This window comes from Macaca nemestrina, chromosome 11 (assembly GCF_043159975.1).
Source record: "Macaca nemestrina isolate mMacNem1 chromosome 11, mMacNem.hap1, whole genome shotgun sequence".
Taxonomy (NCBI): domain Eukaryota; kingdom Metazoa; phylum Chordata; class Mammalia; order Primates; family Cercopithecidae; genus Macaca; species Macaca nemestrina.
The window spans coordinates 58262603-58276098 of record NC_092135.1 but is presented as its reverse complement, the minus strand read 5'-3'; the positions used below and the strand labels follow the sequence as shown (position 1 = coordinate 58276098).

Genomic DNA, 13496 nt, shown 5'->3' with positions numbered 1-13496 from the left:
TGGAAATATAAAAGTCTTCTGCAGGCAGCTTCGGGGACCAATTAACTCCATTAAATTATATCCAGTTATGTAGTGAACTGAACCACTGCTGGTCTGGGGTTGTCTAGAGCTGCGACAATTAGGAGATGGAGAGAGGCAGAAAGAGAGATTGATTTTATATGTCACTGAAGCACACTGCAACAATATGCCAGCGTGACTTTCAAAATGGCCTTAAAATATTCCAAACTCAGGGAGTTTCCTTGCTCCTGAGTGGGAGTTGACAGACTGTCTGGCAGCATTAGAAAGAGGCAGAGAAAAGCTGATGTCTATATTGTGTCCTCTAATAACATTCTGCCTCTTTGCGGCATCCCCCCCTTAGAAGGATCCGTCTATTTGTTGTGAGGGGTGTGTGTGTGTGTGTGTGTGTGTGTGTGTGTGTGTGTATGTGCTTTGCCTCCCCTTGTGCAAGGGGCATGATTTCACCTCTCACATCTGGGAAAACCAAACCGAAGGACGCTAACCCTCCCAAGGTCACCTAGATTAGTCTTGTGGCCCGGGGTGGCTGGTGGGTGGGAGGAACAGGACCCAGGTGTCCGGACTCCAGCTTTGTTGGGCATTAAATCATTTTCCTTCCCTTGTGAAAAAAAATTACCGGGCGATGGGAAGTGAGAGATTAATCAGATTTCCTCTTTTCCCTTATTTCCCCTCCCCCTTACGAAGATAAAAACTCGGGAAAGCAGAAGAGGTGCCCGCCCTGCAGTTCTTAAGCGGGGTCCCCCCCCGCATTCCCCCTCCACCCTCACTCCCACTCCCATTTCCCCACCCCCGACACAAAGCGATCTGGACTCCCAGGGCTTCCGCCAGTCCAACCGCGAGCCTAGGAGGTGAGGAGTGGTTAAAACTCAGCCCTCACCTCCGCGGGTCCCGGGCTCGGCGTCGCCCAGGCCCCGCCCCCGCCCGCCCTTCCCCCACGGCCTCGGAACGCCAGCCCCTCTCCTCTCTCCCATTCGGGCGCACCCACCCCAGATGCCGCCTGGCACCGAGCGCAGCCGCCGCTGCCGCACTTTCCACTTGTATTGATCACCTCTCAGCCCCGCGCAGCCAGCTTCCCCGAGCGGACCGCGGCCAGCGCGCCAGCCCTTGGCAGCCCCGGAGCAGTCGGGCTCCGGGAGGAAACTCCTTGGGAGCGCCCTGTCCGGGGTGCCCTCTGCGCTCTGCAGTGTCTTTCTTTCTGCCTGGGAGGAGGAGGAGGAGGAGGAGGAAGAGGAGGAGGAGGAGGAAGAGGAGGAGGAGGAGGAGGACGTCTGGTCCCGGCTGGGAGGTGGAGCAGCGGCAGCAGCCGCCGCCGCCGCCGCCGCCGCCGCCGGAAAGGGAGAGGCAGGAGAGCCCGAGACTTGGAAACCCCAAAGTGTCCGCGACCCTGCACTGCAGGCTCCCTTCCAGCTTCATGGGCAAAGTGTGGAAACAGCAGATGTACCCTCAGTACGCCACCTACTATTACCCCCAGTATCTGCAAGCCAAGGTAAAGGGGCACCGGGGGGAGATGACGGCCGTAGGAGGGGGTCCGGGGGTGCGCAAGGGGTCGGGCCCGGGGAGGGGCGCGCAGCGAGCCCCCGCCGCCCCCGGGCGGAGTTGCTGGAAGGTTGCTAACTATAGCGCTGGCCTGGGCAGAGCCGGGCGGCGCGCGGGGCGGCGGCTTCCCTGGGAGCGGAGTGCGGGGATCGGGTTACAGAAAGGCGCGGGGGGAGAGACTAGACAGGAAAGAGCCACCAGCCCCTTCCTGGCCCGGCCAGCGGGGAGGGTCGCGGGGCCGAGCGGCGCCCCTCGCCGAGCCCTGGCCGGCCGCCGTCGCCTGGCGTCCGCGTCTGGATCCGCTGGTGGCCCGGCTTTTCGACCCTTTCTCCAAGGGCCTCGCCCTGTAAGCTGTAACTCTTTGCTCCCCTCGCCGTGACGCGGAGCCTCCCGCCCCCCAGGGACGCCCCTCCACCTCCCGCGCGCGCAGCGACTGGGGTGGAGGGGCGGCGGGGCCGGGACATTTTCCTCCCCGCCTCCGGCCCTGCGCGCCCGCCCCTCGCCTCTGATCTTTGTGCGGTGTGGCACTTCACCTGGTTACTGATTTCTACTTTTACGCTGGTGTTTTGGGTAGAAAAGTGGCCAAAGTTCACTCGCGTTCATTGATGTCCTTTCTAATCTCTAGAGGTTTTGCAAAGGAGGGACAATGGGCAGATTTCAGTGCAGAGAAAGAAGTGACTTCGTATTTGGTTAAAAAAGAAACAAAAACAAAACTAGCTTATATGTTTGCCACAGATCGATTTCCAATGTTGCTTTTTAAAAAGTGACCTCGGCACACTCTGGGTAACAACAGCTGATGACATGTAGTCATACAAATTGCGCCTGGCTTTCTAGGGACCCTAGGTACTTTGTTAGTGGGCCTATCTTATTTTTACAATAAGAATTTGATGCCTCCCGAACTCATTTAAAAAAAATTGTTTGGGCCAGGAAGACTGGAAATTTCACTGCTTTGGAAGCAGCCGCCAGAATTTGGGAGGGTGGAAGTTGGACGCAGCGGCCTTCCTCAGCGTCCTTCTTCTGCCATTAACATCTATCACAACTCCGGGTGCCCTTCTAGATCACAAAAGTATCAGGTATGGATGCAGTGTACCAACTTTCTTTGGGAGGTTGTAATCACGCTCTGCTTGCTGGTAGTTGGGCATTTCCGGCCTGATACAAAGAATCTCTGATTCAGCCTTTTCTTTCTTAGAATGTGTGTGGTCCACGTTTTCATGTACTTACGACATAACCCTGTATTTGTCTACGTAAAAAGGACACTTGTCAGTATCTAGACCAGAAATGTCCTAGCACTCCAGGGCCTCATTTTCACTTCACCCAATTCCCACTCCACTTTGGGTCACCAGAAAGCAGCAAAATGGTAGCAGCAAGGATACATACCCCTTATTCATCTCTGTGTAGTTTTCACAGTATTTGTTTTCAGGAACTTGCAGGAGATGCTAGTTTTCTGTGAGCTACATGGAAGGTGTTCAAAGAAATTTTGTGGCATAATCAATGCACTGCCTTTTAGATGTCTTATATATTTAATGCACTTGTTTAAATTATGCAGCATTGGGTGGCTAAAGGACAGCTTATTCAACACTTAACAATATGAATAATAAATACACCCACTCAGGTGAAGAAGAAAAAAAACCATGTTTCTACAGGCACATTTACCTTAGTAATTTTTGTATACCATTAGTAAGTTAGAAACCAAGTCCATACCATTTAATGTAGCTAATGCAATGCCATTTGGCTTTTTTGCCCTGTAAATAATTGAAGAGAGAGACAAACGGCAAGAGCCTGCTCTAGTAATTAGGGTCGGATCCCAGAAAGCTTTACGGCCCATTTTCTGAAAGTGTGCTTCCTGCATAAAGCATTTAATATTGATTTGTGTTGCGGTAAATGACATTCTCGAAACATATTTTGCTATTTCTACAATTAAATCTGAAATCCTATTATTCCGAATTTCTTTGTTTCTGGAGAAAGGTATACATACTCACTTGACCTATATAACATGGTATTAAAGTTTGGTAATTAAGTCTAAATTCCCTGTTGTACAAGTATCTTGATTATCTCAGAAGGGGACAGCTTCTAAAAATGGCACGTGACTAGATGCAAATTTTAGGTAAGCAGATTTCGGAAAAGGTAGCCCTTTTTTTTCCTCTCCCTTATGTATCTGTTGGTAGCATGGTAGTAGTGTTGAGTCATTTAAAAAAAAATAGACTTTGGTTTGTAGTTAGTTTGAAAACAAGTGTTGCCTAATCTTCCTAAAGAGTTAATAAACTCTCTTAGGATCTGCTGTCTGTCACGATTCTTGCCTCTGTGTGTTCTTTAACCTTCCTAAACTATGGGATAGAAAACATCACTCTGTTGAAAGTACAGTGATGTGTTTGCTAGGCAGAGTTGTTTTGAAACTTCTGTTTGGAAGCTATATCAAACACTGAAGAATGGCATGGCCATCTCAAAAGTGATATCTAATTTGTGCTCAAGAGATAGATGTGATTTTCTCAAATCTGATTCTTTTAATCAGAAGGAATAGATAATACCAGGTAAAATGGAACTTAACAGTTTGTTTTGTTATTATACTTTTAAAAGTTATATATGTCAAACCATTCTTCTTGTTTTAGTGATCCAGTCTATTTTTGTAAATTTATTTTGTAATTTTCCCCATAAAAACATACTAGTTACTTCCACATTTTATTAATTAAAAAAAATACCATCTGTTGGGCTATATTGGAGCAAATGACCATATTGGTATACTTTGTGCTTTGACAGAAAGAAAAAAACCATTAGAAAAAGTACTATATCTCCATGAAACATAAAATAAACTTGAGGGTACTATGGAAGAGCAGGACATGAGTGGAAATGAATGCGACTGTATAATATTCATAATACTTTGGTGTAGACTTACATAAATTTCAGTAACCTGATTTCACATGCTGTTCGGTTTTTTTGTATTTCTCAGTGAGGATGGTCTTATCACAGCAGGTTCTTTTTTATCAGCTGACACATTCATTCTGAAATGTAGTTTGATGTAGTTTTGTAAACATAACCACATGTCGTCCTAAAGAATTTTCTCAATTTTAAAATGACCTATGCTGTATTATATTAAATTTAATATCCACCTTTTAGCTACACAGAAAAAAGATGTTGATAATCTAACATATTTTAACTTAAAGATTTGTATGTACACATTTTCAACCAGTGGCTGCATTAATTTCACTTATTGTAAAAGCAACCCTTGAGTTATGGTCGGTTTATTTCAAAGATACTAAGACATACATTATTGCCAGTGCATGAATGTAAATAGTTACGGGCATTGAAATACTCTATTTCTTTTGAAGAAAGGGAAGTACAAAATTTTCTTTCCATGATTACTTAGCTACATATTTTGTACCAACTAAAAGCAATTTGATACAGTTGTAATCTTTATTCACATAGTTCTAAGAATATATTTCTATAAAATATATGGAAAGCTTGATTTTTTTAAGTTTTTGTGTATAATGAAGTATTGTTTTCCACACTAAATAAATGTCTACACAAAAGATATGTTTATTTCTAAAACAAAACATAATTTTGTTTTTACACCATTTTTACATAAGTTTATGACACAGAATATATCCGAGCCTAGCTTCAGAATCTGAAAATAATGAATGATATAATTTATTCTATTAATAAAGGCTACTAGAACAAAGCAGTTTTTCTGCATTGAACTTTTGCATGCATTTTTGGTTGAATTCCTTAACTCTTACTTAGTTATAGCCAAATGAATATTGATTGTATCAATCTGTTTCTCCAGAAATTAGGAGTCCTGATTTGATACATAAAACTGTTGCGTCTAATTAAGTGGAAGTACACAGGCATAATATTGAGACATGGTGCCCTTTGTATCATAAGAAGTAACCACATTTATGAGGTAAATAGAGTTTGCTTAAAATATGTCAGTTTGGTAATGCAGTATTTTACACTGATGAATCAACCTCATTTCCTTAAGTGAGTGGGGTATTATGTATGACTATCTGGAAGTGGTTTTGGAAGGCTGAAGGACATGTAACTGTTATAACGAAGATGCATTGTAATGCAACAGTGTAGCACCCTTCTCTTCCAATAGCTATTTCTTTTGAATTTCCCATACAACCTTTTTCTTTTTTTCTTCCCTTATATTGGGAGCCAAATCTTAAGTTCCTTGAAGAGAAAAGGAAAAGATAGGTGAACTAGGAAAGTATTCAATCATTGAGTATCAGTATAACTATATATACCTTACATCTTTGGCAATCATGGCTTTGAATTTTAATTCAGATATGGGGAATTTCCATGTAATATACTTTCAAGAAAAGAATTTTTACAGATATGTTGCTCTGACTTTGTATTTTGCTTAATGGTTTATTGAAACCATTTTGGCGTCTAGCTTTTGAATTGGGACAGTGAAGTTTTATCCTATTTATTGGAATATTATAGAAATAATAGATTATTATAGAAATAAGAGTATGTCAAGTTACTCTCGAGTGGAAGTGTTTATGCAATCTAAAATAGTTTATTTTAAAGAAATGTAGTAATGACATGTCAGTTATTCAAATGCAGCACCATAACATTTGGTATAAAACCAAACCAAATATTCAAAAGTTGAACGTCAGCTTGGGGATTTTATGTGGGATGAATTTAAATGTTCTGTTTTCTCTGCTGTTTTATTTTATTTATTTATTTTTGAGACAGAGTCTTGCTCTGTTGCCCAGTCTGGAGTGGAGTGGCACGATCTCGGTTCACCACAACCTCTGCCTCCCGGGTTCAAGCGATTCTGCTGCCTCAGCCTCCCGAGTAGCTGGGACTAGAGGCGTGTACCACAATTCCTCACTAATTTTTGTATTTTTAGTAGAGATGGGGTTTCACTACGTTGGCCAGGCTGGTCTTGAACTCCTGACCTCGTGATCTGCCTGCCGCAGCCTCCCAAAATGCTGGGATTGCAGGCGTGAGCCACCGCGCCCGGCTTCTGCTGTTTTATTTTAACGAATAAATAGTGAAACCTGATGGAATTCAGCTGTGCCTCACAAGAGGCAGCACTTGGATGATGGAGGTCTACCATAGGTAGTTTGGTTAGGTGATACAGAGCAAAATGTCATTTTAGAACAAACAGTGTGTGTTGAACACACATACAAATTTGAGTACATATGCAAATTTGATAATAGAAACAAAGCATTTCTTAGTCTGGTAGATATGAGGTCAACAGAAGAGTGTAGAGAGGATGGTAATAGCTAAGCCAACCACAAACTGAACATATATCTCCCATAATCTAATTCCTTAATGCATCTAGTCTCCTTAACGAAATTATGTGAATATTTTAATTTTTCAAACAAGCACTGGAAAATAAGAATGTCAAAATGATGAGAGAAAAACAAAAAGGAGAGAGAAAAAAATCAACATCTGAACCTCCTGGGGAGAAAAATGTATAAAATTAAGCATTGTCATTCTCTCCCTATGTTGTCTCTTAACTAATTCTTAAGTGGATGCATTTTAGAAGATGGAGAATATGTTGGGTGTTGAATATGAAAACCTAGATTCTAAAAGTGAGGTTGGATGCTGATATGGACAGTTAACTTGCATGTAGAGCTGGCACTGTAAACATGCTAAATCAATGTTGATGGGTGATTTCCTACATTCACTGTAATATCTGTGTTCTGGATTAGGTAAAGGTTTAAGCTGGTAGTTTGTTGTAAAATTGCTGAGGCTCATGATGAAGGACTAAAATATTAGCCAATCAATTGTATTTACTGAGTGACCCCAGTACATCATTCTTTGCACTTGACACTGGGAAAGTTTAGAGAGTGGAACATCTGGTACCTGCTCTCCAGCACCTCACAAGCTACCAGGGAGGACAGAATAGACACAATACAAGAAATAAGCACAGAATATTTACAAAGTAGTACACCCACGAAAGCAGCACACCAGCTGGTGTCCTGGGTTTGAGTGACTGAGAAGGCACTAAGATATATGTAGGATTAAACACTTTGCCATGTCTTTTGCCAGAAAATGTAAAGTGCTAATAAATGCTATAATAAACCTGGGAATTTTAGAAAGAAACAGGGCTTGAAATGAATAAATGAATTTTTTACTTGATTATCAGCATTGTTTTGCATTTTTTCTGCTGTATAAATTCTTTTAAGAGTACTTAGAATTTTAAACGTATAATATTTTTTGTACTTTATGTTAACTCCTTCTCCTCAAAGTTTCATATTCAATTAATTTATTTCATCCTATTATTTTTCTAGTTTATGCTTACAAATGTGCTGTTAAGCCAACCTATTAGAGGTGTGGCCAGTTGGAAATGTAGTCCTTAGATGATGACACAGTGGTTATACAGAAGTATAACTTTGATTGTTTCGAACCATTTGAAATAATGTTTACTTCTCTGATTAGCTTTGCTCTGGCAAAGGGGAGGAAATAAGTTTGGGGTTTGTAATGCTACTAATTAGATCATTGCTTGCCTGCAATCTACACATTGATAATGTGTCTAATGTGGGCTGGCATTTCTTCAGAAAATAAAATGTTAAAAAATTATTCCTGGTCTTTAGTGGATATCTCTTTATCTGGTCATCAGCCAGCTTTAATTCTTTCAAAATACTCACGCTGCAACTAGATCCAAGTGCTTCAGGAGTCCTGTTGTCCTCCACTTGGCCTCAGTGTGGCCCCTGGAATCCATTCCTCAGGCTACCCGTTGAACAACATGTGCTATGCAGTTGGGCTGCTGGGTCCCAGATAAACAGTGATTTCAGGGAAAGGTTTTGTGCAACAAAATGAGATCATTTCATAGATGTCATAAATATTTTCACTGGTCCTGAAGGAAAAATGCATCATCTTCCCAGACACATTTCACACAATACTAGAGGTGTTTCTTCTACAAGTTGAAAAACCGAATACTTAGAATGGTAGAATTGGATGGACACATCATAGAATGCCATGCTCTGAACTTGAGTTTCTTGGGCTGGGGGGCGGGGGTGGCGGACAGGGAATTGAATTGCCAAAACAGAATTTTATATTATGAGCTTATATTTATATTATCCTCAAATAATGCTATACTATTTCCCCTGCTAAATGCTTTTTAAACGTGATGATTTCGAGTTGCAATTGGGAGTATATTTGAACTGGAGAACCCCTAAACCCTCCCTTACCAGTAGAATTACAAGGAAAATTTTCACAGTTTATATAATAAAGTCTCAGATAAAATATTTAGTCATTAGGAAAAGTAAATTATATTGAAATTTGTAATATCGTCAACTTTACCTTTGTCTTCTCAACAACAATTTCATTTCATCATCCAACAGGTTTTTGACAAATGCAGACATTTATAAAAAGAAAAATTTGCCAGAAAAATGTATTTTCAAGTCACTAACTGAAATACTCCCACGACCCTCTTTGCCTCCTACAAAGCACAGTTCTGATTAATTTCATTGTTTCTAAAACGACATTCTTTTAAAAAGGTGCCTAATCTCAGCCTCTTTTCAGGTTTCATTCCACATGATCACTTGCATACTTCTATTTAAAAAACAATAAACACAGAAAGAATTACCTATCAGAGAATGGGCTACTAGATGATGTTTTTCTCATGCTCTGTGTGATTTGTTCAAAAATTGGGTATACCTTAACTTATAAGTGAGTTGCATTTCCAACAATTTTATTCTAAACAGTTAGCTTGTCATTTGGTTATTTAAAACTTCAAATTCATTTCATAAATAAATAGTTATACTTAATGATATGGTCCCCAGCGAACCTATGAGAGTCTGTAAAAGTAACCCACTTTATAATTCACATACAGTTCTCTACTAATACTGCCATTGAACCAAATCACCACATCAGATGTTTCTTGGAGAGAGGGGTGAGTTTTCAGAGTTAGATTTCCAGGAACCCGCCTTTGCTTTCTTTGGGTGAGTGGGTAGACAGGGTTCTTCTACAATCTTTCAACAAGGCTTTGAGCTTTTATGACAGGGGAGGGGTTTCAGCTTGTGAGGTCAGCTTGTGAAGTCACAGGGATCAGGGAGTTTGTGCTGGAGCTTCCTCTGGGGGTCGCCTGAGAGCCCTCTTCACTTCTAGACCCACTCACCTGTTTTCTTGTGCTGGCCTCAGAGATAAACTCGTTCCCTTTTCCCCTTAATTAAAATAAAATCTTTTTCTTTTTAAGAGCCGAGGGTTCCTAGTAGTGCTTCTCATGCTGAGCTTACCACTACTAGATTACTACAGCCTCACAGCTTTTCTTTACTCTCCTTTAGCCTTGAATCAAGCAAACATCTCTTGAGGCTGGTAACCAGAAGGAAGCAAAAAGACAAAGTAAAAATTCTATCTTTTCCACTTCTCTTTTTACCTTTTCTTGGTTCGTTGATGCTTCATAACTCTTTAGGGAATCCCCAGACCCCACACCTCCTTGAGAATCCGATGATGGCGTAGTTTTTTTTTTTTTTTTTTTTGAGACAGAGTCTCGCTCTGTCGCCCAGGCTGGAGTGCGGTGGCCGGATCTCAGCTCACTGCAAGCTCCGCCTCCCGGGTTTACGCCATTCTCCTGCCTCAGCCTCCCGAGTAGCTGGGACTACAGGCGCCCGCCACCACCCCCGGCTAATTTTTTGTATTTTTAGTAGGGACGGGATTTCCCCATGTTGGCCAGGATGGTCTCAATCTCCTGACCTCGTGATCTGCCCGCCTCGGCCTCCCAAAGTGCTGGGATTACAGGCGTGAGCCACCGTGCCCGGCCGATGGCGTACATTTTCATTAACCTCAAATGTTTACCTAGAATCAGCCTGTGGAGCACAGGTTAAGAGCCTTACCCAGGGTGGGGAGCAGTGGCTATGCCTGTAATTCCATCACTTTGGGAGGCCGATAGGGGAGGATTGCTTGAAGCCAAGAATTCCAGACCAGCCTGGACAACATAATGAGACACCGTCTTTGGGTGGGGGGGGAGGGGAAGGAATCTTATCCTGGAAGGAAGACAAAGACTGAACAAATCTATGCTTAAGAGGATGAATCAGATCAGACCAGAGATCGCTTCATGTTTTTTTCTGCGTTGTAGCTCAACAGACTCTGATGAAGAGCTGCACAAAAGCCAGTGTCCTGCAGAGTGGGGTTAGGTGGCGTGAAGTCCATACCCCTATCCAGCAAGGGTTTGAACAGTTTCACAGTGTGTTTACTTTCTCTCTTCTCCTCCACTCCTGCTCTCCAATTTTCTTGTTGTACTCTTAGAGTTAAGCCACTCTGGACTGACTTCTGTCCACTAACAGGTGTGTGTGATCGTGGTAGATGCACCAGTGTGACCATCGTATAAGCTACTCCCACTCCATCTGCCGGAATCAGGGGCCAAGTGGGTCTGACGTAATTTGGCTAAAAAATCTTTACTACTTCTTAATGCTGTAGACTATGATTAAGAATTTGTAACAACAGTTGCCCCAGATTTGGGTTTTCTTTTCTGATTCCTTATCCAATTTTATATGGAAATTTTAAATAAAATTGTATTTGGTAATGTATAAGTGTGTTAGGGAACCATAGACATGATGTAATACTTTGAACAAAAGTACATAATTAGCATAATAGAAAGTATTTATATGGTAAATGTATACTCCTAATGAGATTGAAACTTAAATATGATAAAGTCAAATAGCAAGCGGTTTACATTTTTTTCTTAACCCATACTAAAATTTAAAATTACATATAACCATTTTTTCTACTTTTTGAATACTAGTTATTCTTTACCTTAAAAAATAATCAAAAAGTTGTGTTTTTATATTGGCAAAAACCTAAAAACAGATGTGTTTCTTATTTGGTAGTAGTTTCTCAGACTTTAAGTTTAGCAGCAGAAATGTTTAACCTTGATTTTGTTTCCTTTTTTTTTTTTTAAGAGAGATTATTTTTTAACCTACAAATAGGATTTAAAATGACAGTGAGTGATATCTGGTGTTCTTTTCTGCCTCTCTATCTCTGTCACAAAATTCAAATTCATGTTTCAGCAGTACAGGATGTTCTTCAGTACACATCCTTTGAGCCTTCAAAATTTGATTTGACTGTGTGGTCTGACGATAGCATGTTGAGATAAGTACATTTTGATAGTAATCTGTGCCCGAGCCCTAATGAGCATCTGCTTTCTAGGGCGCCACAACAGCACCTTTCTTTGTTTTCTCTTCCTTTGCTTCTTTGATTTGAATCTTGTTACATCCTGCAAATGGGTCATTTTTGTTTGTTTTTCAGTATGCAAATCCTCCTATCTCCCTTTTTTAGGGAAAAAGAAACCAGATATTCTAAATATAAATGAATGCACAGGGAATTTTAAAGGAGTCTTCAGGAAGTGCACAGCTATAGTTCTTCTATTAGCAAATCAGACATATTATTCTAAAAATCATCTAGTTAATTTGATACAGATGGAACTACCTGGTCAGTTTAATTAAATTCAATAATTACTTACTGTGCAGGCATGGTATTAGGCCCTGAAAGGTGCAATATGTAATTAAAACATAGTGTGCATCATCATAATGCACAGTGGAATAATTTTGTTCAAAACTTCTATAGTGCACAAATTTTAAATCTATAGGTTGATATACTCATGTAATAACCACTCAGGTGATGATATAACATTTCCAGAACCAGACAACATCCTTAGTTGTACCCATTAAACGTAACTACTAGTGTGACTTCTATCTTGGTTGGTTGGTTGTATCCATTCTTGTACATCATAAAGATGAAACCATATTATATATATCCTTTTCTGTCTGGCCTCCTTAGCTCATTATTATTTTGTTTTGAGTCACTGATGTTATGTGTGCAGTTGGTTCTCTTTTTAATGCTATGTGTATTCCATTTCAGGATATATTGTATCAAAATTTATTTATTCATTCTATTATTAATGGGCATTTGGATTATTTCAATTTAAGACTATTTTGAATAAAATTGTATCAAAATTTATTTATCCATTCTATTATTAATAGGCATTTGGATTATTTCAATTTAAGACTATTTTGAATAAAATCACTGTAATTGTCTTGTTCATGTCATGTGTTCAACATATGCACTTACACCTAAGAGAGGAATTTGTAGGTCATAGGATATGTGTATGTTCAGCTTGGGTAGACACTACCAGTTTTCTCCTGCCAGCAAAGCATGAGAAATCTAATTGCTTTGCGTCCTCACTAAAACTTGATATTGTCAGTCTTTTAACTTTAGCCCTTCTGGTGTGTGGGTATCTCATTGTGGTTTTAATTTGCATTTTCTTGATGATTAATGATGTTGAGTACTTTTACAAATATATTCATTGGCCAATTAGGTATCCTCTTTTGAGAAGTCTTTTGCAAAATTTAGCCATTTAAAAAAAAATAACAACTTTATTGGGATATAATTTACATACCATGCAATTCAACTTTTTGTTCACTTTTTAAATTGGGTTCTTTTTTTAATTGGTTTGTAGGTTTTAAAATATATTTTGGATACAATCCTTCATCAGACATATGTATGAAAATATCTTCCCCTAATTTTCAGTTTTCGTTTTTACTCTGATTGATAGTTTTAATAAATAGAAGTTCTTAATTTTAATGAAGTAAAATTTACCAATCTTTTATGATAATTGCTTTTTGTGTCTGTTTAAGAAATTTGCTTACTTTAAGATTGTGAAGTGTTTTTTTTTTTTTTTTTTTTTTTTTTTAACATTTCCTACTAGAAGCTGTGTTTTATCTTTTACATTTAGGCCTGCAATCAATTTCCAATTAATGTTTGTGTTTGGTGTGGATAGCATCAAGATTTGTTATTGTTGTTTGTTCCACCACCCCCCTCCCCGCCCCTCAACAGGCCCAGTATGGCTATGTTACTGATCCAGCCCCATTTATTGAAAAGACATTTTCCTCCTTTGAATTTCATTGTTGCCTTTGTTGTAAACCAGGTGACCATGTTTGTGTGGTTCTTTTTCTGCACTCTTGCTTTTTTTTTTTTTTTAAAGGCAGTCACACTGT

The 13496-nt window shown here is 40.2% G+C and overlaps 1 protein-coding gene across 4 annotated transcripts in view; it reads left to right on the top strand.

The window, feature by feature from the left end:
- Window positions 1-1002: 1002 nt before the first annotated feature.
- The window catches only part of LOC105493171 (RNA binding motif single stranded interacting protein 1), a 217694-nt gene continuing 205200 nt past the window's right edge, over window positions 1003-13496 (top strand). For 2 of the 4 annotated variants that reach the window (XM_011760646.3, XM_011760645.3), the window contains exon 1: window positions 1003-1501. In XM_011760646.3, coding sequence (XP_011758948.1) covers window positions 1427-1501 — 75 coding nt within the window. In that variant the 5' untranslated portion in view covers window positions 1003-1426. The remainder of the gene's footprint in view (window positions 1502-13496) is intronic. The other 2 variants (XM_011760641.3, XM_011760640.3) reach the window with 1 other exon arrangement.